The sequence below is a fragment of the Hydractinia symbiolongicarpus genome, chromosome 1, assembly GCF_029227915.1.
Source record: "Hydractinia symbiolongicarpus strain clone_291-10 chromosome 1, HSymV2.1, whole genome shotgun sequence".
NCBI lineage: Eukaryota > Metazoa > Cnidaria > Hydrozoa > Anthoathecata > Hydractiniidae > Hydractinia > Hydractinia symbiolongicarpus.
In genome coordinates this window covers 4,526,328-4,552,342 of record NC_079875.1, presented here as the reverse complement: position 1 = coordinate 4,552,342, position 26,015 = coordinate 4,526,328, and the positions used below count along the sequence as shown (strand labels likewise).

At 32.7% G+C, this 26,015-nt stretch overlaps 2 protein-coding genes across 2 annotated transcripts; one reads left to right on the top strand and one right to left on the bottom strand.

Annotated features, from left to right (window-relative positions):
- Nucleotides 1-209: 209 nt before the first annotated feature.
- On the top strand, nt 210-22,765 carry LOC130632181 (DIS3-like exonuclease 1). Its single transcript, XM_057444454.1, has 31 exons — nt 210-441; nt 579-631; nt 1,819-1,896; nt 1,967-2,118; nt 9,084-9,165; nt 9,526-9,670; nt 10,032-10,099; nt 10,286-10,356; nt 10,480-10,542; nt 10,628-10,722; nt 10,808-10,938; nt 11,170-11,249; nt 11,753-11,986; nt 12,636-12,704; nt 13,788-13,886; nt 14,214-14,306; nt 14,491-14,593; nt 15,033-15,133; nt 15,423-15,499; nt 15,582-15,661; nt 15,857-15,952; nt 16,288-16,373; nt 17,019-17,082; nt 17,184-17,271; nt 17,979-18,040; nt 18,448-18,558; nt 18,751-18,890; nt 19,841-19,929; nt 20,241-20,323; nt 21,354-21,479; nt 22,082-22,765. The coding sequence occupies exons 1-31, from the start codon at nt 252-254 to the stop codon at nt 22,244-22,246; spliced, it is 3,174 nt and encodes a 1,057-aa protein (XP_057300437.1). The 5' UTR covers nt 210-251; the 3' UTR covers nt 22,247-22,765.
- LOC130632419 (uncharacterized) lies at nt 22,671-25,982 on the bottom strand. Its single transcript, XM_057444471.1, has 4 exons — nt 25,767-25,982; nt 24,999-25,046; nt 24,155-24,188; nt 22,671-22,981 (listed from the first exon to the last, which is right to left on the bottom strand). The coding sequence occupies exons 1-4, from the start codon at nt 25,767-25,769 to the stop codon at nt 22,737-22,739; spliced, it is 330 nt and encodes a 109-aa protein (XP_057300454.1). The 5' UTR covers nt 25,770-25,982; the 3' UTR covers nt 22,671-22,736.
- Between the last annotated feature and the right edge of the window lie 33 nt (nt 25,983-26,015).

Here is a 26,015-nt window from a genome sequence, read left to right as displayed (position 1 = left end):
TGAGTGTTTGCTTTTTCGTTATATAATTGATATTATCTTTAAAATGTATCTGATGTGCATTTATTCTAGAATTTTTTAATTCCCTGTAATTTGACATTAAACTGACCAGACACCCATACTTTATAATCTCACCTGTTTTATTTGAGTAACATTAAGTTATATTTTTTTTACTGAAAAAGATGATTTGTGATTAGTTATTAATCAGTAAAACTCTGCAGTTCCTTGTTTGTCAGTGCTTTACTGAGATTTAAATGCAGTATTTAAATGTATATTTTTTTGATATGAGTAAGGTAGAAAAACTAAAAAAGATGATCAAAACAGAGAAACTCGTTTCCATCAAGAAAAGCAGTAAAAACTTGGTCAGCGTTGTCCGTGAGCATTATCTTAGGAACGATATACCATGCAAAAGCAGACGATGCAAACTGTGTCAACAACCAACAGGTATTCCTCTCTTTTGTTTTTTATTTTCTTTTATTTTATATGCTGAAATTCCAGTGATTAAATGGTTAAGTTTAATGCTGCATATTTTCTTACCAACACATGTCTATCGAAAAATTGATATGATCTCTGTTTTTCAGGAATGTCTATGCTACCTGCAGATACGACACATTATGTTATTCCTGACTGTCAAGTGAGCACTAACATTTTTTAACTTGATTAAAATCATTTTTGTGTACCTTTTAAGATAGTACATTGATGTATCAGGCTTTTCTTATGCATGGAAATTTTGTGTTGCTTATGTAAAGTAATTTTCACAAATTTGGGTCAATTTCGCAAAATTAAATTCCACAAAATCAAATTTTTTGAAGAGTTGATAATCAGGGGACAGCATTTTAAAGTCTTTATTAACGTCAAGAAATTGCCTTAGCAAAAATATCTTCCATGAAATTTGCATTCTATTCAATGAATGCGAAAAATATTTTCTGCAAAATTATTTGATTCGTAAAAACATCTTTTACTATTTTCAGAAACACGTTTGCGACAATATATTCAGCAGAAATTTCTATTTGAAAAAATTTCTATTTGCCATAATTTCTTTCCTTAAAGGGGCTACGAACTGGTTAAAATGCTCACATTCCGTATATCCTGCGCACATATTTAAAAATCCGACAAACGCGTTTTGCGCAATAAACAGACCAGCACACTTTGCTCGCTGGTTTAATAGTTTTTTTCAAAAAGTATATTATTACAAAGAAATATTTCAGTGAGACTTCCTGGATGAAAACATGACCAAGGCTGGAGAAGATAAAATTTTTAGATATATCTATATGTTAAAGTCTGTAAATTACATACATGCTGGAAAAATAGCCAGTTTGTTTCTCGCCACCATCAGCTTGACTTTCGTGTAAGTCACGAAAGTTGAAAACCAACAGCTGTTACGTAGCCCCTTTAAGGTAGTTCTTTCTGACATTGCCTTGCTTGTGGTTATAAAGTTCGCTTCTTAATCACAAGGTTTAGCGGTTTAGTCCACACCACAGGCATGTTTAGCAAGTGTCTTTACCACAGCTGCAGGTAAACTCATGCCATGTGAGGGAAATTGGGTAGGTAATGCTAGTGTATACTTAATGTATACATTTTGAACACAGAGCCCACATTGATAACAGTGTTTCCAACACTGAAATGGCTATATCCTGTATAAATATGGGGAATAATAATAATAATCTTCAATATTTAGTACAGTGTACGATTTTGAATTACTCTGGTTTGAAATTTACAAGTTCTGAAGGTGTGTCTAAAGGATAACACATAATTTCTTGTTTGGAACTTCCATAGTATAGACAAAAAGGTCTACCTATTTCATATATTTTTTTACTGTAGGTGACAAAGAAGTACCTAGAGATTTTTCAACTAAAAGAACTAACAGGGCTGATATTTCTTCAAACAGTGAAAAACTTTGTAAGTTTAGCATAGAAACTTCAGCGTATAAAATTAACACGGTATACTAAATCTAATTATATCTGTGTAGGTTCAATACTCTTGTGGAAGAAATTTGCTCAGAGATTTAAACAAGTTAATAAAAGACACAACAAAGGAGTCCATATTTTTCGACAATGAGTTTCACAAAGCATGCTATGTAGAACGCAAACATGGTGACAATATTGACAAATGGCGAATGAAGTAAGTGCTGCGTAAGGGTATAATAATGTTACAGGTTATCACCAATATTTATTCTTACAAACCTTAAAGCTTACCCAGTTAATTTCTTAACGGGTTGATTTTCTAGAACCATTTCTTCATTAAATTATTGATCAATAAAGTAACATATATTTAGCATATGGGGTATAGAACAATAACTTTATTTTAGTTATATATTTATTATTTTGTTGTGTTCAAATCTGAAAAAAAATTTATTTCATGTTGTAGCATAATGTTGAAACTGTTGCTTTTTATTAAAAATCACAAGCCTCATATTTTAAATATGTTTTCTGTTACAGATTTATCATTTTGCTTGCTTCATAAAAAATAACCGAGGAATTGTTATCGTATTTATCAAAACTATGCTTGTACCAAGTTTCAAGTCATAAAAATAAATTTTCAAACATTTATAGAGCTTTTTATCATTTTTAAACACACTTTTCAAATACACTTGTTACTTTTTTATCATTTCTCTTGTTTTAGTTTGTAAAGCTATATTTCTCATAGTGTACACAAACTACAAGTATGAAAACTTCACTGTTACAAAATTTTGTTATAACGCTGCCCCACTTTCGAATCCCGTTAAACAAAATTCGATCCTGAAACAATAACTTGACTTTGTGTTCAACGAGTTTAAAAAGTAAACTGTAGTTCAAAAATTTTACCGTATTTTCCGGTATATAACCCGCACATCGCATAACCCGCAGCTTAGCTTTTTTAGGGAGTTATAAACTAGATGATATCAGATAGCCCGCATCTACGTATAACCCGCATAAAATTTCAATCAATGTGTTTTACTTACCCGCACCTTTGCATAGCCCGCATCGTGGTAAGAAAAAAAATTAGCGTATTTTTACCTACCCTAATCATTTTATAAACATGTGCGTGTTCTGTTTTTTTCATGCTGGAGACAAGTGGGGGACGTTTAAACTCGTGAACCCCAAACACGAGAACCGAGTGTCTGAACTAGCTACTCTCTCAGTCTTAACTTCCTTGTCTCCGATTGCCGAAATAATAATGAATTATAATTAATTTGACAAGTCGATCTTCTGCTAATGCCGACAGTACTAAATCAGACAACGCTGTTTTCTTTTTATTTGTAGACATTAGTTTCAGCCTATAATAACTCTTGCTCCCTGCGATTAAACTGCTCTGTTTTTTATGTATATTTAAGTTTTTTGGCATAAAAATAAACAACATAATAATTATCACGAATTGTCTGTAACAGCGATGGACGGAACGTTCTTTCCTAATGTTTATAGCATTTTATTATCTATTTATATCTCAGCAATCACAGTGTGCATGATAAAATGAATGGCGGCAATGAGAAGGAGATAGTTGCGTGTGTCTTATTAATTGAAAAATGATCTCCAGAATTGTGTTTCAGCATAGTCATAAGAAAAAGAGATAGTCTGGTAATTCCGGGCCGTCCATAATGTGTTCCTATTGTTCACAAGCAGATATGTTTCTTAAATCGGGGTGGCCAGTTTAAGACTGCACGGAATTATCAATAATGGCTGCCCATGGGGAGGATTTCTTTGGTGAAGATGATTTTGATGCAATCTTGGCTGTTATTGATGAAGATTTATTAGAGAAAAATCGTGATTTAACTAAAGAATTATCCGAAATTGTTGAAGAAATAGTTGACGACCCTTCTGAAAGCTGTTTTTCCTGTGATATATGCTCCAAAACATGCAAAACACAACAGGGACTCACAAGACACCGAAATGCGAAACATCTTCAGCCACAAAACCAGTTAAATGACGACAGCCTCACTACTGCTGAAACCAAGCTCCATCCGTTATACTTTAAGAAGTACACCCAATTAAGTGCAAGTAAACTTTTTAAAGATGAATGCTATAGTGAGAAGACCAGAAATGAATTTGTCAATTATGTTATTACAAACGACGATACAAACTTTTCCTATAGTTTTGTCAGAGATGTGATTAGTTGTTTTAAAGGCGATGCTGAAAAGTTTTATCCGGCCTTCTATAAATCTGTGTCTGAAAATATTGTTTTCAGAAATTTATCACTATTCTCCTTGGTTTTGAAGTGGCTAATCACGTACTTGCTCATCTCACTTATTCAACTGTAAAAGAAAACACTGTAGAATTTTCTTCCCATGTGAATTTTTCACCCAAAGAAAGAAACATAATTCAATATCTAAGTGGTTATGTATTTAGTACCCTATATATCGTCGCATTAGGAGATAAAAAAAATCAAGAAGTATGCTTGGAGTTCAAAGTTTGGACATCTTACTAGCTGGAAAGTCATGTCTTGTGGAAGACGATAAAAATTCTGATTTAGTAAATATGAAGGACAGAGGAGGGTTATGGTCAGTAACCGATGATGTTTTCAGAATTTTTTGTTGTGCAGAACTTGAAGTTCGTGCTGCAACTGCTAATTTTCACCATACAATTGATAGTAAGAAAATTGTTTCAGACCTGCTTGAGAACCCTGTTGTGCTTTGTAATTACAACAAAATAACATCATACTCAACCGAAAAAGTCACAAAAGAATTAGCAATGAACTTACTTGAGCATCTCATCATGCTTTATGTTCGTGTTCGTGTTTTTTCATTTGTGAAAGATAAATGTGAGCTGCACAAAATTGCATCAAAACAGAAAAAAGCTCGATTTCTACGCACTGAAATCAAGAAATCTTCAAGCAATCTTTCAGATGGACATTGACACTAAGAGTCCAGAACAGTGACTATAAACCTGTTACAACTGCTATTTTTATAGCAACAAATTTTAAAATAATATTATTTTGGCACATGGTATAATAAATAATTATGGAAGTCTACAAAAAAAGGCCAGGTTGTGTATATAGGTTTTAAGGTATTTCAAAATATTTTTTATTAATGTTTGTGTTAAGCAGAAATACAGTGCTTGTTCTTGCTTATTAAGCCAATTTAATGTTTTTTATAAATGTGTGGCTATAAAAATAACCGTTTTTAGTTTCTTCTTTCTTCCAAGTGTGTTTAATTGCTCTTACGGCATGGCACAGTTTCAATATCAATTTCATGACAGTTACCAGCTATGGGTCGGAAAATCTTTTGTGTTCTCATTGTGTTGTCGTTATAACCAAAATCACGGATTGATGGGTTATCTTTCCTATGACCAATTGCACGTTGACGACCAAAGTAGTTTTCAAGGGGATCTTGACAAAATCTTTCTGTCAGTACATATGGAACTCCATTATTAATTAAATACTGGATTAATTCAACAGTAGAATGGACAGTGATTTTGATTCCTTGGTAGGTTTGCCGTGAAATAAACATATTTGCTCTAGCATTATCCGTAAAATTACCAGGCCTATCAGCAATTAAATCCTTCCATGTTTTGAAATATCCTAGAAATGTTTCGGTCAACCATAAGAATCTTTCATCATCAACAGATGTGTACGGTTTAAGAAATGGTTTACGTTTAATTGCTGCTTCTTTGGTATTCTTGACGTTAAGACAGTCAAAAAATTGGTCGAACATATTACAATATTTGGCAGTTGCATTAGCTTCTGGTGGTCCATACAATTGAAGAGCGTTAAAGACAGATTCGCTTAACACTTGTGCTGGCAGACGTACATTCATGACTGAATATGGTGTGAGCTTGATGTGGTCATTTGTTATTTTAGGAACAAGATGTAATCCACAGTCTAAGTCATCAAGGAATAACTTTGAAATATGGTTCCAGGTGATATAACTTCCATCATTCCACATACTTCTGGTACATCTTCCTGCAAGAGAATTACTCAGGCAATTGCGGGCTGTTTTAATTAAGTGTGGTGGATCTGAGATGAAGTAGATGTACCGTTCCTCATTCCCCATAACATTCAAAGTGCGGTATGTTACGTCCACTCCTGCATTAATGTCAGCTACACAGGTCATGTTTAGGTGCATATGGTACATTCGTCGGTTTGGAGATGCTCCATCACTTGTGACACCAACAACTTTTATGCCACATTTTTCCTCCAGTATGCCAACTGCTTTCCAAAAGAGAGGAAACAATTGAATTGATGTGACATTGGTAGTAGCAAAATTTGCAAATGAAAATTTTAAAGGATTTACAATGCTTCTCACAAGAAAAACTAAGACATGAGATGCAATTTCATCAACCTTTTTCAACGCAACATAATTTATAGATCAATATCACCAAGGTCAACAAAACCGATAAGATCACCATTATGCTTATCCCACACAAGACTTTCTTGAATTTTCATTTCATCCATTAATAATATTGCATATTTCTCATGTGGTTGGAATTTGGAGACCATATTACACAATTCCTGGATAACGTCTTTGTTAAAACCTTGCTTTGGACGAATATAGTTCTTATAGTCCCTTAAACGACGTCTACTAGGGAGTACCAAGAAACCACTGTCTTTCTTATCGTCAACACGAATCTCATCATAAAAGGGGGGGGGGATTTTGCAGCTAAACCCAAGCAGTAACGAATGATCATAGGATGATAGTGAACACCAGTTTTCGATGATGATAAATATTTCTGCTGCTCTTCCCAAAAAAATTTCATGAATGGTGGTATCTTGCGATTAGTTGTTGACATAATTTTTATGAAATCATCACCAAGACTTTTTTGGACTGGAACTGCACAAGTGGAAATTTCATCTTGCATTTTCTTTAACTCTTCCTTTAATTCTTTATTTTCCAACCGGTGATTTTGAAGGGTTTTTATGATTCGGTCTGGAGAAGTCATGGAGATTGGTGCTTTAAGTTTGGCAGGTTAAATTAAATTGTCCCTTTTCCTTTTCAAACTTAGGCTTTCTTTTGACTCTGACCTAACACATTCCAAGCATTTTTCAGAAGAAGGTGGAATAAGAACTATGCAATTTGGAGATCGATACCATTTGCTTTGATGAAGAGGTGCACCACTAGTACTATCCTTGATGTTTAATACTTTTGGAACACAGTGCTCAAGACAGCTACCAGCAAAGTGGTCTGTCAAACCTGGGCATAATTTCAAATCCATAATTAATCTTGTTAAATATGTGATTGTAATAAGTTTTAGTGATTGAGAATAAATGTTGTGTTTAGCAGGAACAGACCATAATAAAACACGAACAGTAAAAACAAGATTATTATCAACATATATCTCATACTTTGGAACTGAGTGGATAGCATCATGACAGGCAAAAGAAGCACAATCACTTGTATAGGTAAAACTCCAACCGACTAATTTCAATAACTGAGTTTTAGAAATAAAATCTGTAAATGACTTGTACTGATCAGTAATGACATTTTCAATTTTTTTCTGCAAAATTGATTGTGCTGATTGACAAGGCTTAGAAGATGTGGAGGATGAAGGAAAACTTTTGATAGGAAGGTTTATTGTGGGGATAGCACCGGGAACAAGTGTGGTTCTGCTAGAGTGGTTACGATTCATTTGATCTTCGCTGAAGTGCTTTTCACAAATATATATTTTCTTTCTTTGAATTCTATCCCTTAGAGCATGATCAACTTCCCTATCTCTTATCACAACATCAACTAACTTTTCTCTCCACGACTTGTCAAATTGATTCTCACCAGCAGGAACTTTAAAAATAGATAGACCTTTATATTTAGCCCTTCGTGAAACTGCGCAACCGTATATAGAGCAATTTTCGCCAGGCATGCTGAAAATAATTCTGTTTAAATGTTTGTTAATCCTATGTTGTTTACAGTAACTAACCTCTTAAATGCGCCATTTTTCAACACGAGCGTGCAGTCAAAGCACTGGGTACGAGGTATATTCTGCTAACAAAAACATAAACAATAGAGCCGCGCGATTCACCAGACTATCTCTTTTTCTTATGACTATGGTTTCAGAGAGAGCTCGTAATATTAGCACTGGCAAGCAATAGAAAGTTAAAGCAATTTTACTGTGTGAAAAAAATTAAATCACTTAGTTGAAATAAATTAGTTGAAGTAAGATAGAAGTAGTGCATGCAGTTATATTAATGTACGCATTTTCTCCCATTGGTACTATTTTTTTTCATTGAATGTATAAACTTTAAATTTCACAATAAATGACAGAAAATATAAAACTTATCACATAACCCGCACCACATTATAACCCGCACCAACGGTTGTAGCCGTAAAAATGAACTTATAACCCGCTGAAAACACGATCGCAGAAATCAATAATATTGCCATTGAATTGTTTAAAAATCACGAAAACGGGATCGTAGAAATCAAAAAGATCTCTGCAGATCGTTTAAATACAGTCAAAACGGCATCGTAGAAAGCGAAACCATTGCCGTAGATCGTTTAAAAATCATGAAAACGGGATCCTAGAAAGCGAAAAGATCGCCGTAGATCATATAATGTGAAATGATGGCGGAGACGATTCTTATAACACGTTATAACGGTTAGAATAAGCTTTGAAGTGTAAGGCGTTATAACGCCTGTATAACAGTTCAATGCTCAACGGTCGCTGTAAAGAAGCATTTTAACCCGTTATAGCGGTTAGAAGTCACAGTTTTGGAACGTCTGTCTGAGCAATGTTCCAAAGTTTTCTACGCTCGAAATTTTGTGAAATATGTAACGCCGTTATTAACACGTTATAACGCTTATAATTGTTGAGCCAATTAGTTTAAAGTAAGCAGGATGAACTTTAATGCTGGTATACTTTTTACAGTCAGTGTTATAACATGTTATTAGCGCCGTTAAGATATTAAATAAAGTTAAAAAGCAAACGGTTGATAATCGCAAACCATGTCACATATTACGCTGAAGCCTTATTGGTGAAAATTAATATTACTAGTCGTTAATCTATGTGCGTACTTTATTTCCTTCCCCACCTCAGAAGAGATTTACATTTAAACTTTCCAATTAGTATGTATGTAAAAATAAAAATCACATAAAAATTGCTTGCAATCGCAAAGGGAGTTGTTACTGAAAAATAATATGCTGCCATATTAATTTTTTATCTATCATGCTTTATTTACTGTAGCATTATTTACCAATTTGCTGTTTGGTATTTTCAACACTTAGATGAAGAAATTCCTATCATTATAATTACTAATGATGAAAATGTAGGTTTTATTGTAAAATTATTGAGAGTGTACGTAAGTCCATTTTGAAAGTTGTTGCTTAGGGTATCTACTTAACAGGGTCTGTACAAACTTGGATAAATTTTCAAAATAGTTAGTCCAAGTCAGGATAAATTTGAAAGATTTAGGAGTAGTTATACAAATGTTTTTATAAACCTCAATAAATTTAGTAATGGCAACAGAATAAAAAAGTTATAAAAGCTTTGACAAAAATTGTTTTTCAATGAGGAGGAATTGATGTTTTGCAAATTATTGGATATTAAGGAATTTGAATTGAAAAATTTCTGTATAAAACTGATTTATATATTTAATTCAGAGTGATCTCTTCTTGTTCAAAAACAGGCAAAGAAAGACTATGGGAATAAGACCCATCATGTTTTTGTTTTATCAATGGATGAGTACATTACAAGCTTTTGGCCTGACCTAACTGATGCACATAATCTGCTAGAATCTCTCAATGTGTCATCAACAGTTGACATAAAAGTTGGTAAGATAAAATCATATCATTATTAAAATATTGCTCTCCTTTTAATTTCTTCAAGACTTCTCCCAAGGATATAAATAATTTTTTTAAAGGAGTCCGTTAGCGTGCTTTAGAAAATTAATTGGCTGAAAAGTTTTGCTAGTTATTAAACTTACCATTTTTTAAACATATTGAACCAATCCTTTACACAGATGAGAAACACTTACATACCTTCTTTAAGCTATTATGAAATTTCTAACATGACAAAATATTTTTTTATAAATCAAAGTTTGGATACTGGAGCAAAAATGTAATGTCTTAGTCATTAGTCTTTCTACATCCAAAGTACATAATGCATAATGAGCTCCTTCATTGTAAATTTCAGGTGATGCAATTTGCAAAGAATTTCAAGAGTACTATCCATCACTTGTGTTACAATCTGGAATCAAATCTGTATGTTTTCTTCAATCCTCATTCCGTAACTGAAATATAAATGACATCAATAAGGCAAATTCAACAGTCTTTGTTATTGTAAGAAGTCAAATAATACTGCTCTCTGCCATGATGTTTGGATTTTCTTCACATTTTGCATCCTTTTTTGTTTGTGTGGCTTTCTCAAATATATAAAAATATTTTTAGGGTAGATTTATTTCCAGTTATCTTAAAGTCAACAAACACAATCCTAACAGAGAAGCATTTATTCAAACAAGGTATATACGTTAGTTTGTTTACTTTTAATGAGTAAAATAATTTTATAACTGTGTGAAGATTGTTAGAAATGTCCATAGGAAATTTCTATTTAATTCTAAAAGCACCATGATGTTTTTTTGTAGCACTACAAAAAATTCCTCATCTGTTACATCAGTGGATATATTCATACCTGGCACAGTTTTTCGGTTTGTTTTTATTTAAGTTTAAAATTTTCATGTTTTTCATTATTGTTGGTGTTTTGTGGCATTGTTGTTCATTTTTTAATTATAGTAACCGATCCATCGATGGGGATCTTGTTGTTGTAGAATTACTTCCAAAAGATCAATGGCAATCGCGTTCAGCTTCTCTTGTTGGCTCTGACACAGGTAATAACGTATCAATTGCTCCACTTTGCTGATTGCCATAATGAATGTATCATCTTGAAAAGAATAAATTGAATTTTTTATTTAGAGTCTGCTACTGCGCAGGACTCAACAACCATGATGACAGGACGTGTAGTCGGAATTTTACAAAGAAATTCTCGTGATTTTGTTGTGACAATACCAGATAGGGAGGAATCTGTGAAAAAAACTACTGAGAAAGTAAGTGTGTATAACATTTCCACGTAATGTTGTTTTAAATTTGCTGAAAATACGCAACTGTCAGCTAGCACAGAGCTTAAGCTATACAGCTATACTGTCAGATTAGACTGAAAACTAATGTGCTTATCCATTACAAGTTTACTAAAAGTAGGTTAAATAAACTAGATTGTTGACTTTATTGGAGTAAAAGGAGTTAAGAAATAAACCTTTGTTTATTTTACCATTTTACAGATACTAACCGTTCCATGGGATGTCAGAATACCTAAGATTAGAATCAGTACTAGACAAGCCTCTAAACTAAAAGATTCTAGGTATACTCTTCTATGTTTATGTGGATAATGATTTACATTAGGAGCATGATTTTGTTGTCAAACAAATACTTTTTAAAAATGAACAATGACAGAATATGACAGAAATACATTCTTTTTAAGCTTCTTTCAGCATACTTATTTAAAATAACCTAAAAATCTCTTACCTGCGTTGGCAGCCGAATTGTTAATTTGTGATGTACAACGGAGGATAATCTAAAGACCGAAATATGTATGATGAAGTAACTAGTATGCTTATAATATGCCAGCCTTTACAACTTGTAAAGAATACCATCAAATTTTGCCAAAAGTTTCTTTTATCACTAAAGGTTTGAGTTCCTAAAATTCAGGCTGAGGTTATGCTTCACTTTTACTTATTTTTTACATTGTTATTCTAGTAACAGTTATCCTGACAATAATAATTGATATCATTTGATTCAGTTAATTTACTTTTCTGTTATGTAAATACAATTTATTACGTTACTCTGAGAATTTTCAATGTTTAGATTTATTGTTCGTATCGATTCATGGGAGACAAGTTCGTTATATCCAAATGGACATTTCGTGAAGTTGTTAGGACCAATTGGTGATATTGAAACAGAGATATCTACCATTTTAATGGAACACTCGTTGGTAGTTGCACCATTCAGTGAGGGAATTTTAAAGGAAATGCCAATAAGAACAAGGGGTGATTTTTGGGAGATGGAGAACGAAGAAATGATGAGGAGAAAAGATCTCAGGTTTTCGTAATTTTCCAAATCAAAGAAAGTTTGTGTGTTCAAATTCTGTAATAGCTGAAATCTAACCACACAGAAGTAAGGTGTAGAATATATAACCCTAAGGCTGAAAAATAAAAGATATAGTTTCTAGTCTGATTTTTATAATTTTTATATGGCTTTTAGTGAAATAAATATCATGTTGATTATATGTGGTGCATTTTTTACAACCTTGATGTGTAAACACATTCATGCAGTCTATACACAACAAAATACTATTGTTGTTTGAAATTTTATTTGGGGTAAATCACATTCTGTGTTTATGCAAAGGCTACTAAGATGTTTACGCTTCGAACTATTTCAAAAAAATAAACGAAAATTTGATGTTGATTTAAACCTTTAAGTCAAATAAGGATGCATTTCATATGAACAAAAAATATCACAGAACTGGAATGTTACAAGTCAGTAATTTAAAATTCTGATTGTATGTTTCGCATTCTCAGCAAATTCTCAGTAAATTAAGAGCTCTAAAAAATATTAGAATATTAAAAATACAAATATTTAAAAACACAATATTAAAATGGACATTAAACCTGCATTTATATAATCAAAAAAAATTGTAAACTAGAAATATTAAGATATTTATTTGACATTTATATTTTTGTTAATCTAGGAATTCTCATCTCATATTCAGTATAGATCCACAAGGATGCGAGGATGTCGATGATACCTTATCTGTTCGGTAAATTTTAATGCCATGAACCTTTTTGGTATCTTATATTATCTGTTTGGTCCATGAGTGCTACCTTCTGAATCTGGATGTCTCCAGATTTGTTACAAAGTAACCACAATACACTAACAAAACAAGAGATTCAGGAAACCTGCTGTAAAATACAGTCTCCTAAAACCACTCTCTTATAACCAAACTTATGCAACTCAAATTTTAAAATGTGTCCGAAGCCATTTCCATGTAATTCAACCTCAAAAATGTGTGAGTCAACTTTTCTTGTTTTTCATGCTATGGAATACCATATTTCAGGCTCAAAGGGAAGCAAGTTTAATATCTTTGCTTATTAAAATGTCTCTGAGGTCTTTAAATATCTCCTGTCTGGTTTATCATTGGAGCCTTTTAGTAGTATTGCCATCTATTGTTTATAATAATCAATTAACGAATTCTGTGCTCTACTTTACAATATTCATTACATAATTTTTACAGAAGCGAGCAGTTGGCACACACAAACGCCTACTTCTTTCTTTTTTGCAAAGTCTAATGAATTACTGTAGTTAAGAAGGAGACAGTGTTGTTTGGATTACATCTTATTTTATCGTTGAAACGTTTTTTCCAGTATCAATGGACTTTTTTTCACTGATCACATCATATACAGTACACTTTCCATTTCTATAACTATGGATGGGAAAATCAAATTTGATAAACATTTTCATGTGAGGTCTACACCACCATAGCCTTATATTAAAGACTTTGGAAGAGTTAAATAGTTGTGTCAGCAAGGGGGTTTGACTGCACCCAGTCTTGTCTTCAAAGAGTGACTACTCCACTTACTATCCCAGTCAATTCAAATAAAAAAAACAATTATATTAGCAGAGGGTTTCACCACACATGACCTTGTCTAGTGACCACTCTGCGTTTTACCTAATGTAGACGAGGATGTCGAGATTCTGCCGATGACCGCCAATGGACCTAATTCTTGGGTTTAGAGATATGGGCTAGAACCTACCTACTCTTATTAAAGTTCTGTCCAAGTATTCACTTAAATCCTGCGTTGATAAATAACGTATTGTGTAGATGATGGCACTTGCTCTTTAGACAATTATCAAATGGTAGGGTAGAACTTGGTGTACACATAGCAGACGTTACACATTTTGTGAAAACAAACAGTTTAACTGACTCGGAAGCGAGATCTAAGTATGTTGATTTCTTTTTACTTCTTTTGATATGAATAGTGGTATGTACGAATTCCATGATTGAACATCCTGGTATGACTAATGATTTTTTATCTGTAACATAAGCAGCTTAGTACAGAAAAAATGGAATTTGCTTTAGCTGTGTTATGTGCTGTGTCTTCATTGTATCTGGCATAAACAGATGTCTTAACTATTAACTACTAGATGTAATGCTAAAATAGGCAACATAAAAACACAGAAAAACATTGAAATATTTGAAAGACAATTAATTAGAAAGTTTAATTAAAAGTATAATTAAGATTAATAAAAAGTATATCTTCTTTTTTAGAACTACTACAGTTTATTTAGCAGACAGAAGATATGATATGTTACCTGATGTACTTAGTGCAGATTTATGTTCCCTTATAAGTGGTGTGGACAGGTGAGTTTTATTTATTTCAGTTTGAGCGAATGTGCACAATGTGTCACCTTGTGTTAAAGTATGTTTTTAAATGTTTGCAAGTTATGATGTCATCAAAGAAATTATTAATAAAGTGACCTTACTAACAACCAACCATATGATTTGTATAATCAACCGTTATAATGTTATTTGTTTGGTTGTTTAGATATGCTGTCAGTGTTATCTGGACTCTTGATGCAAATTATGAAGTTGTTGATGTATGGTATGGTCGTACTGTCATCAGATCAAAATATAAATTGTTTTATGAGGTATGCATATCTATTTATGAAGTTAGAACAACTGATACAATAAGTGGTATATATTTCGAACATGTTTGATAAATTATGTTTTCTTTTGTTGTTGTTCACTTGTTTTTGTATTGTCAGTATCAATTAAATTGTCAGCTGATTTTTTATATAACATAGCTTGTTTATTTATTCAAGTAAAACTTTTAATATAGTATATCATCCTTCGACATATATTTCCTGGAAAATGAATTTTAAAACTGCAGGATTTAAAAAGTTTAGAGATATAAAGTAAACAAATATTTCTTGATTCATTTCTATCAAACAACCAAAATAAAGTGAGAATATTTCTTACGAAATTATATCAGCTGACATTGAGATCATATTATTATCTAACACTTCCACAAATTTAACGCTCGCCTGAAGAAAAACAAGATTTTTGAATGAAATTATATTTATGCAGGCAGCTCAACAAATTGCTGATGGTGAAATGAAACTGAAAGAAGCTGTGGAGAATATTCCTGAATTAAAATTGATTCAAAATGATAAACAACAAAATAAAGAGTAAGACAGTTATTTTTTGTTGTATAATGACTTATTCATCCATAAATTTAAAGACTTGAGATTTGAATTATTTCCTATTTCCAACAATTTACTGTATTTGTTAAAGTGTTTGCATGATGTGAACAGATTTTGATGCAAACAAATTTTCTGCTCCTTGTAAAGCTTTAATACTTCTTGCTACCAAATCTGGGCGTTCGTTTATTCAAGCAAACCTGCATCTTGATTGGCTTGTATTGGCAAGGGTTGCAACTTTTGGCCTTTTTACCTTACGAATTTCTGTCTTTTTTAGTTTTCAAGAAATGAAAGAGGCTATCATAATGTTAATGAGTATTGCTAGACATTTGAAAGCTAAAAGGTCAGACAGTGGTAAGAAATTTCTTTACTTTAAGCAAAAAGTTAAGTTGGTACTAGAAACAAGTGGAGTTGCACATCACATCATTTTTCATAGGTGCAGTCGATTTGGTGAGCACTGAAGTTCAGATTCAAGTTATAGACTCAAAAGAAGTTAAAAATCTTCTTCCGAAGAAAGTATGGTAATCTTTAACCAGTGTTAAGGTTTTATTAATCCTGATTCTATAGGTGATGTTGTCTCAATGTTATGTTTCTATATTTCCAATTCCAAAGCTGATATCTTCAATACTAAACTATCATATCTTTAACTCTATACTCTAACTTATAGTGAATTGAAATTTTCTATTTCTCATTGACATGTTTTTTTCGTAGCCACTGGAGGTGCATGAAACAATAGCAGAAATTATGATATTCGCTAATCACTGGGTGGCGAAAAAGATTAAAGACACATATAAGAATTTTGCACTGGTAAGTTAAATTTCGGTCGTTATGGTTGTTCACCTTCGTAATAACTTTCTCTAAAAAATACTTATTTTGGAAAGCAGACAAAAGCGGACTTATCTGTGGCTCAAAAAATTATTAAAACCGTAAGCCTATCTTTGGGTGGGTTGGCTTGTCCGTGGAGTAATATGGTATCCAAATTTGAAAAAAAAATGAGCAGGCTTTTGTTGACAAGGCCAAAAATCATTAAGCCTCAAAGGTTTCTTTTTGCTAAATTGATTTTAGCAAAAAGTTCCTTGCGTTGTACCTGCAAATCTCCTCTACCACCAGTTATTGTTATTATAAACTTTTTTCACTATTAGCTGCGAAATCATCCAGCACCAAAACAGGACGGTTTTGACTCTTTGAAAGATTGTGCAAAAGCTAAAGGCTTCAATGTCAACACGAGGTATAAATGTGATCATATACGAAATTGCATGTGGGAAGTTAGTTTTCACTAAATGAAGAAAAGATTTAAAAAAATTTGTTAAAGAAAATAAAGCTGGCAATTCGCAATTATATATTTTTGCAAAATTTTTGTAAAATTAGTAATTTACAAAAGTAAATTTCGCAAATCTTTTTTGAAGATGTTAAGCTATTGGCAATCAACAAAAGTACTTCAAAGCAAAATCAATAATGAAGGGTTGAAATAATGAAAAGATAAAAATTTTTGAATAATAATAATAGTGGAACAGTACTTCAAGTTTTAACCTAAACAAAATTATTTAATTTGTCATAAATCGCGAAAATATCTATTACATTGACTTTCTACCCTTGACTTGTAAAAATATATTCCGCGAAAATCAATATAATTGGAAACACAATATGCAAATATAAATTCCACTAAAATTTCTTTTCGTAAAGAATTTCCTCTCTTAACGTAGAGTGGAAGGTTTTGACGTTTTATGTATTTTGGATTTGAAAAAGAATATTTTATTCATTGAACTGATGTATAAAAACCAACTGTAGTTTATTTGTGATATTATAACATGTGAATTAAACTTGCGTTGCAACTTTTGAAAATTTAACCATCTGCATTTTTAAATTGTTCTAGTTCCAACCAAAATCTTGCTGCGTCATTGGATGAATGTAATGACCGTGACCCAAACTTTAATAAGGTGACAAAGAAAATTGTATTATTTTGACACTGAAATCTATCCTTATCCATGTTTGCTTTATATTGGATAATAATATCGCTGTTAAAAATTTCTATTTTTAGATATTACGTATGCTAGCTACTCAAGCTATGATGGTAGCTTCATATTTTTCAACGGGATCTGTGGAAGCAGACAAATACTATCATTATGGTAATTATATAACCCAAAACATATTCTATCACCTCCAACCTTGATCACATTATTTGACACAATGGCATTTTTTCAAAATTGAAAGTCTGTAGCTAGTAGGCTACATTGTGACTACTTTGTTGAAGCACAGGTTCCATGTAGAGAGTTTCTCACGGTTTATAGTCTCACGTTCTAACACGCCTGCGTTTGACCAATGATCCACAACGGGAACGGTCAACACTCTGAAAATTAGAAAAAAGTATCATGGTGACGTCAACTTGTGTTTTTTATTTAACTAAATAAGATTTTAAAAGTTAAAAATGTGTAAAAAATGTGTAAATATAGAAGCCGTCACATATTACTTGTGGAGACGTCGTTGTGGCAAAATATTTTGACTACGATTGTAGATATATAATTTAGTGTACTTGAAATATAAAAAGATTCTTTTACCAAAAGCTGCAGCTTCTCTTTTTTGTCTTCTTAACCTGGAATTGCAACAAACGGAGTTTAAAGTTAAAATATAACATTACCAAACATTATTCCAGCATTAGGAGTGTAACACTCATTACTATTTAGTTTAAAGTTTGGTCGGTCATTATATTTATTAGTTTTTATTATAAAGCCAAATGATGTTTATTGCATAAATCTCACTGGACTGTTAAAATTTAAGGATTAGGAAGGTCGTAAAATATGATACGTTTTTTTAATGACAAATTTGTGTATTATAGGTTTGGCGTTGGATTCATATACACATTTCACGTCGCCTATTCGAAGATATGCTGATGTATTGGTGAGTTTTACATACGACATCACCTTTAGTATATTTTTCAATGTCAGGGAATTTTGTATCGTGTTGATCTCTTTGAAACATAAGATAACGAAATGAAGGAACAATTAAGAGTAATCTCTTTATACTAGCCGTAAGTCTGCGGAAGAACACAGTAATTCACCCGTCGCTACTGTAAGCTACCATATTTAACTCAAAGACGTACTGGTTCACCCGTCCTTTAGATATCGCATTTCGTGTTTTTGTAGCACAACTTTTTTCGCACATACGGCTATTGTTAATATAGAGATGAAAAACCTTTACAAAATAGGAAATCTTATGGAAAGTGTGTGGATATATTTGTTTAGGTTAGTGAAAAGACAAACGTTTTGTGCTTTTGCAGATATCAAAAAAATTTTTTAAACTTTTAGGTTCATCGTTTACTCCTAGCTAGTGTTAACGATCCCACAGCAGAAATATCTAGTTTGCTAGGAAACAAAGAATTACACGAGTTGTGTGACCATATTAATATGAAACACAGGGTAAGTCCGTCCATGGATACTGTGCAAGTTCAGTATATCTGACATTTCTTAACATTTTGTAACATGCATGTCAAGAGGAATTGATGGTTTGATTACTTTTGCTCAATTTTAACTCATTCATTCGCCATCATGAGTTCCTAAGTGTTGTGTTATTTTAAAGCACTAAATCGTGTTATTTCTTTTCACTTACAGGAAGCGGACCATGCCCAAAAAGAATCTGTAAAGCTGTTTCAAGCAATGTACTTTAGACAACATATTGATGACGAAACTTGTATTGTGGATGCTTTGGTATATAATTTACGGACCAACGGCGCTCTGATATTCATTCCTAAGTAAGTTGAACAACAGATTTTAAAGAAACTCCTTTTCACTTAAAAATGGTTTGCGGATATAGCTGGGGCGCATGCGGCTTGCAATCTTAGGTTTAATTCGCCATTTTGACGCACATAAAATGAAGTGTTATCAGCCTATTCAAAGCCACGAAGGAATCAAAATTTTTCACAAAATTTTGCAAAAAGGAAATTGGATATTTTTAAAAGAAAAAAAAACATTGGAAAACGAAACGTAGTGTCAAGCTATTCAATTTAGAAGTTTGTAGTCTGGTTTGCATCTTTTAATAGAAGGCGTCATCTGCCTTTGTGAAATTTCACAGACGTGCGCGAAAAAGCAAACGGACTTAGAGGGACGTACGAAACCTAGTGGCAGTATTATATGAACTCATCATCACAACCATTTAAATTCAAGTAGAAAACTTTATATTGAAATGAAAAGGATAAAATTTATCTCAAAAATTGTATTGCAGTGGAATAATTCATCACTAAATGTAGTGAGGTAAATACATTTTCTCACATAATGACAACAGGAGTTTACAAATATAAATATTTCGAGTAAATATATTTTCATGAATTGTCTTATTTGTTTTTTTGTGGAGAAAATTGCAGCGATATTGGTAAAAATTTGCCACATTTGCAGAATAACCTTGGATACATATGGAAGATTATTATATTTGCCACATTTGCAGAATAACCTTGGATACATATGGAAGATTATTATATTTGCCACATTTGCAGAATAACCTTGGATATAGAAGGCTGTAGTAAAACATGGTAGCATGCGTTAGTGTACTCAAGAATATATAGAAGGCTGTAGTAGAACATGGTAGCATGCGTTAGTGTACTCAAGAAGGTGTAATAAAATCTCTATACTGTGATCACACTACCCATGTTTAATTTTGTGAAAATTCGGGCTCGATAATACTGTTTTATTTTCTGTTTTTTTTTAGATACAGTATAAAGGGAGCAGTGTTTTTAAAAAACAAAGAAGGATTGGTATGTACACCCTATGATGGGAATACGGTGAAATTTTTGAAAGGTATAGAAGTTTGGTTGAGTGAAATTCATTTGTTTGTGTAATTTGAAATAAAAACTAAGCCTAACTAACACAGTAAAAATTTGAAAAACACTCCTAAAATAAAAAATTTAAAAAAATGTTTAGCAGACACCCTGCAATAATTACCTCTCGGTGTAAAGTCACGGCAAGTAAAAAATATATGCTCTTGTTGTCTTTGTCGTTGTTGTTCGTTGTCGTTGTTGTTGTCGTTGTTGTTCTGGACTGTGTTCTTTCTACTCTTAAACATATACTACAGTTAAGAAGCCATGTTATAACAAAGTTTCGTATTACAGGCCAACTTTGTAAAGAAGCAAACAAAATCGTGATAACATATGATTCTGGATCGATCAATGTGGCTTTGTTTTCTTATTTAAAAGTAAGTGTTCTTTGTAAACTCATGTACACTTCTTCTGAAAAGCCAGCTTGGCCTATGTACAACTCTCCACGAAGTATTTTGAGACAAGTATATCGAGACAAAGGTGGGAAATTTCGCAGTTCGTCCCGACGAGTAATTATATATAGGCTCTTTCTATCTAGGGCGCATATTTTTAACATGTCACTGTTTACAAACCCTCAAAATGCGCTTATTGTTGCTGACGTCAGCACGGCCATTGTTCTAAAATTTTGTGACTTTTTTGGACCTTGACGTGGATTATTCTACAAAGCAGTTGTAAGAAATTGCATTTGTAAAATGGCCGAGGCAATGCCATTGTCTCCATATTTTGGTGAGGAGCTGCACCTAGCTTATCTAGTTACATATAAACAGTAAATGGGTTAGGTTATTTTTCTATTTAAGTTCATACTCGTATAATACGTTTTACACCTGGAATATTCGTAGTTTGTAGTAAATCTTGTTTGACGAACATAATGCATACCCAATAAGTTAGATTTCGGGCACAATAAGTGACGTGTTAAGTGACAAAATAGAAATAAATTATGAATTTCAACTTAAACAACATTAAAAATCGGAGTGACCATTACATCTGTTTTTGTTTGCAGGGCATTTATAAGGCTGTATTTTATCATTCCCACTCCGGTGAACTTTAAATGTTGTGAGTCCACTTGATTTGCCAATCTGTGTGACATCTCTGTCAAATTCTGTGAGTGAGGGTGGATTATGCAAGGATGTTAAACTGTATTTCTGAAATAGGTTTGTACCGAAGACTATCAACCAGTCTTATGGTGATATGAATATGTTTTAAATTTTTGTAAGTCATATCATTACAAGAGTAATTAGTCTTTGGTTTTTCTAACAAATCATGGATTTTAAAACATGATTTTTCAAAGAAATCAAAGTATATGTATAACTTTTAATGCAAGATTAAAGAAAATTAACTTCAGTGGATACAGTTTGTCGGATACAAAAGTTCTATTACGAGGTAATTTTCAAATATTTTGTGTTTTAGGTTCGGATAAGTGTAAAGAGTTGTAAAACACATTCCGACCAACTTCACTTTGATGTTGTTTCGTTTAAATCTGATGTTCACCTGCAGAAGGACGTCACGAAAGTTGAACGAAATGAATTGATTCATGTAAGTTGTTCTTATATTTTTGAGTAAGAGAAATTATTGTAAAATCTAAACATTAAAATGTGTTTACGCTTGAATATTTTTTGGCATTTTATTCGTAAAATTTGCTACGAAGCGTACTGCGTATTCTTTTGTGTATACATACATAATGTTGTTGTCAAAAATTACAGCGTTGAAACAACAACCACAGTCCTTATAAACGTTTTTACGGCTTAAATTTATTTTCATATACGTCACTAAAATGAATTAATAGCAGTTCGTTTTGTTGAAGTTTCGCTCGATTGATGAGTAACGTGACTATGTTATTTAGAACATTTATTTATTATAGAACCCCTATGTTCCACTTTCGATAGGCACTTTCCCTCTCTCTACCCAATGTATGCAAAGCTGTATTGCGCATTTGTTGACTAATGGAGTTTTTTTCCCCGCTAAATGTGTCAATATAAAATGATCTCTGAGAATGCTGCTACTACTTGGGTTCGCCTGTCCTTGCTACTCGCGGTACCATTTTGCGTGACAGACAAACGTATGCGGGTATAACAATATAGATCAGACAAAATGTATAAAAACTGAACGACTCACATTTCTATTATATCGTCTTTCAGAATGTGAAAAAAAAGAATGAAGAAAAGAAAAATACTGCGGAAACTAACGAAGAAGAAATAAAGAAAATAGAATTAAAGAAAAAATATGGACAAACGCATAAAAGTGTCAGTTTGTATGAATTATTTCAAAGTTTCAAGAAGACTGCTATATTAGAAAAAACTTAGAAGAATTGTGAGCGTGATTTCTGTTTTTATATGTATAATTTTTTTATGTTATACTTTTACTTTCTACGTAACTGTTTATTAACCACCATAAAAAGTTGAAACAGCTGTCTTTGTGGGTTGATTCTCTGTGTATGTGCGCGTGTGGGTTGATACAGCAGTGAAATGAAGAGTTGGAACAGCTGTGTGTTCTAATGTTTAAGATCTGTCTACAAAATGAGACGAGAGTGTGACATTCTATTGTGCGTGCTTACCCATTTTGTCAAATACAATTTAGGGATCCTACAAATTTGATCATGTATCAACCCTTTTGTTGAATTCAAGATGACATATTTAACTTTTCGAAATAAAATTCGGCAAGGCGGATCAACGAAAGGGTTATACACAATCCAAATTCGCCCACACCAGTATTTTCTAAGCAGAACAATTTGACGGACGAATATGATGTATTGATTAATATTTAACATATACAAATGTATTAAATAAAAAACTTTTAAGCGCAATAATAATCACAACACTGTAGGACTTCAGTCTGTAAATTATCACACACAAATTGGAATGAACCATTGTTATGATCAAAGCTGCAGATTCTCCTCACAGTCGCGGTACCATCATGAAATTCACATTGCGCTTTCAACGTTTTAGTGCATGTAGCCAAGACAAGTGCACTTTTTGCTGCATCACATGCGGAGAAAATTCTTATACTGTCGCGTTTTGTACGATCGACTTCTTCGTTGGCTGTAGAAGAATGAAAATTGTGTATTAGATTTACAATGACCGAACTGTTTGTTAACAATCTGTGTCGGTTTGAATCTGTCGTGGATTTTTGGTTCCAAAATGTGAAAACCCCTCTGATTCTTTCCTTTTATTGCGGCCACACTCACCCTAATTTTTTTGCGCTTTGCTTAAGAAAACGAGAACTAGAAATACTTGCGGGCTGTACTTTCTCGCAACGAATTTGTGTGTGTGGTTTATTTTCTATAGGGTTCGGTCTACGCCGGCATAATTGTGCGTAAATCATAAAAATGAGCTGATGTCGGCCCGAAGTTGTGTTCTATTTCGTTGAAAATGTTGGGAAAAAAAGGAACGCAGGGCGTAGTGCATTGTACCCCTAAAAAAAAACCACCCCTCTAAAAAACAGTTAAATGAGCAAAACGTGAATTCCGGGGGTAAAAAGGTATTTTATGAATACAGCAAGCTTCCCGTTTCTCGAACCATTTTCTTAAGTTACTTGCAATTTCGTAATAGTTTCTTATAAACACTCCGGTTAATTCAAACCTCGGGTATAATCGACCCATTTTTGACGAAAAAAGGAAATCAAAGACTGTCAAGGAAAAATTAAAAGTCGCTGTAACTCGAACAATAATCTTCGGAGGATTCGAGTTACCAGGTGTTCACTGTTTTGTGTGAGAACATTTTGTAGCAAATATTTGAAGTCCTCGTTTTCTTAAGCAGGGCGAAAAATAAATTTCGGTACCCAGCGGTTGCCGCAAATACATTGACGATTTCTGGAGAGGGGGACGTTTGAGACGGACTCGAGCGACACAGATGATATTTGACCCTCTTGTCGCCTCATGCGTTCATTTAAAAAGCTTTTCAACAAGATCCCTGTCAATTAATAAGTTTAAGCACCTACTTTAAGGAACAAACTTGTCTAGAATCACCTTGAAATTTTGGGAATTAACTTTAGCGGCTAAGGAAAATATCGCGGGAATAAACTTTCGATACTTTGACAAAAGTTCCGCGTTTATATCTTAACTTTTGAGATTTCGCGGGTTGAACAACTTAAATGTAGCGAAAGTTTTTTCTCTTACAGTTTCACCTCATCAAAAATGGTGCATATTTAACTTGAAAGTATTTTGTAAGGAAGTAGATTCGATAAATCGGAACAATAACAAAACATGTACCTACCATCATTCTTTCGTAATATTCTGTTAGCACTGATCTGAAAAAGAATGAAAGGACATTGAAGAAGGAAGAATCTTGTAAATAAAATCGAAAATTTACCGACATTTATTTTCATCCCTTTTTATTTGTTTCTATTTTGACGTGGAAAGAGTTTACTCCATAATTGTTCTAGACCGTAGGGATTCTAATACAGACTGCTCTCCTAAGCTGATAGGAATGGAATGGGACCCTGAACTGTGGTGAAAATCGCATTTTAAAAATCGAGCGGGAAATGAGTTTACTCCGTGGGTACTTTTTATATACATTGAACTACACCAGCGGGTCTGGAATTTACGGGAATCCGCGCATTTTAAGTTTCCGAATATTAAAATTTTTTTACTCGGCATCTGATCAAAAATAATGCCATTTTTTAAGATTAGGGTGGAATTAATTATCGCTAGTGCGATAATTAATTCCACCCATATTCCACCCATAGGATACTTAATTCCACCCATAGGATACTATGGATATATCCATAGGATACTTTTAGCAGGATAATTAAGCCATACGAATTTGTTATAAAAATAATAAAGATTTTTTTTGTTTTTGCGTACTGCAAATTGCCATGTTTGTGCACAAATAAGTTCCGCACTTTTTTATTCCACAACCTTTTATTATCGCACTTTTTAATACCTTACGGCTTGTTTTGGTTTAACTTTGTTAAAATCAGATATTTTGTCCAAGTGCGCACGCGCTCACAAAAACAGCTTTTTCGCGCTATAACAAAATTGAAAGCAAGCCTTTAAGGTACAACACATTCGCTTTGAAAAACTTGATTGTATATTTATATATGTATTTACATAATTACCTGGTGTGCAGCCAATAAGCAAAAGAGAACTAACACACGTGACGTCATCTATAAAATAAATTAATTATTTCAGGCATACATAATTACATAGTCTCTTATGACGTAATGCGTAAAAATAGAACGTGTATGTATCAAAAGTAACCGTATTATAGTAAGTGGTTAAAAATCCACAGATTCGCCAACTCTGTGGGAGACGCACAATAAAACAGCGCGCGCATTTTGAACAGAGAAAGTACGGGCAATAATATAGGAAACTTAGGGTAGGGATTAATTTTGAAAAAATGGTTTCAAAAATTCTAAAGATATTCTTTCTAGTGTTGTGGTAAACAAACTAAATAACTGCCGTCAATTTTAAAGGTTGAGGACATTTTTTAATCAATGCAATACACACACTTTTACTACCTTAATAAATTTTTGTCATAATCGCATAATTAAATCCTTCCAAAAAAAGCTAATTTTTTAGAATTTTTTAAAATTTTGCCAACAATATAAATAAAGACATAAAAATAATATGGACACAAGAACTTATATAAAATCACTTGAAATCATTTCTTTAGAATAGGTCCATTTAAAACCTATATTTAAGTTTTAGATATTGAGAGAAAAAAACCATAAGAGTCTTGCTGGACTCTTAAATCTGGACAAGAGTTCCGTGTCTCACATACAACTAGCTAAGGAACAAATCACAAAAAATTCAAACATTGATAAGATTCGTGAAAAAAAATCCTCGCGAAAATAAATTTCTCTCCTTGAAGTATAAAAACTTACCATTTTTCTTTACTTTTCTTTTTATCTTTTTAACGTTGTTTACAACCGTATGTTCATCAAATTTTATTAACTACTTGAATGCCACACACCCTCTTCTGTTTGTAAACCGTTCAAATGACTTAATTTAGACCAATCAGAAGCGCTTATTTTTGTTTCTATTTCAGAAAGTTTTGTTTTAGCAATCAAAACGCATACTGACGATTTTGTCAACCTGAAGAATATCATCTTTGTTTTTAACCAATCAAATTC

What these genes read in the sequence shown, in the direction of transcription:
- LOC130632181 (XM_057444454.1), top strand. Translation starts at nt 252, where the DNA reads ATGCAGTATTTAAATGTATATTTTTTTGATATGAGTAAGGTAGAAAAA. An exon ending in TGAAAAAAACTACTGAGAAA is followed by an intron (nt 10,939 to 11,169) that starts GTAAGTGTGTAT and finishes ACCATTTTACAG; the next exon opens with ATACTAACCGTTCCATGGGA. An exon ending in ATATTAATATGAAACACAGG is followed by an intron (nt 18,559 to 18,750) that starts GTAAGTCCGTCC and finishes TTTCACTTACAG; the next exon opens with GAAGCGGACCATGCCCAAAA.
- LOC130632419 (XM_057444471.1), bottom strand. An exon ending in GCTTATTGGCTGCACACCAG is followed by an intron (nt 24,189 to 24,998) that starts GTAATTATGTAA and finishes ATTCTTTTTCAG; the next exon opens with ATCAGTGCTAACAGAATATT. An exon ending in AATATTACGAAAGAATGATG is followed by an intron (nt 22,982 to 24,154) that starts GTAGGTACATGT and finishes ATTCTTCTACAG; the next exon opens with CCAACGAAGAAGTCGATCGT.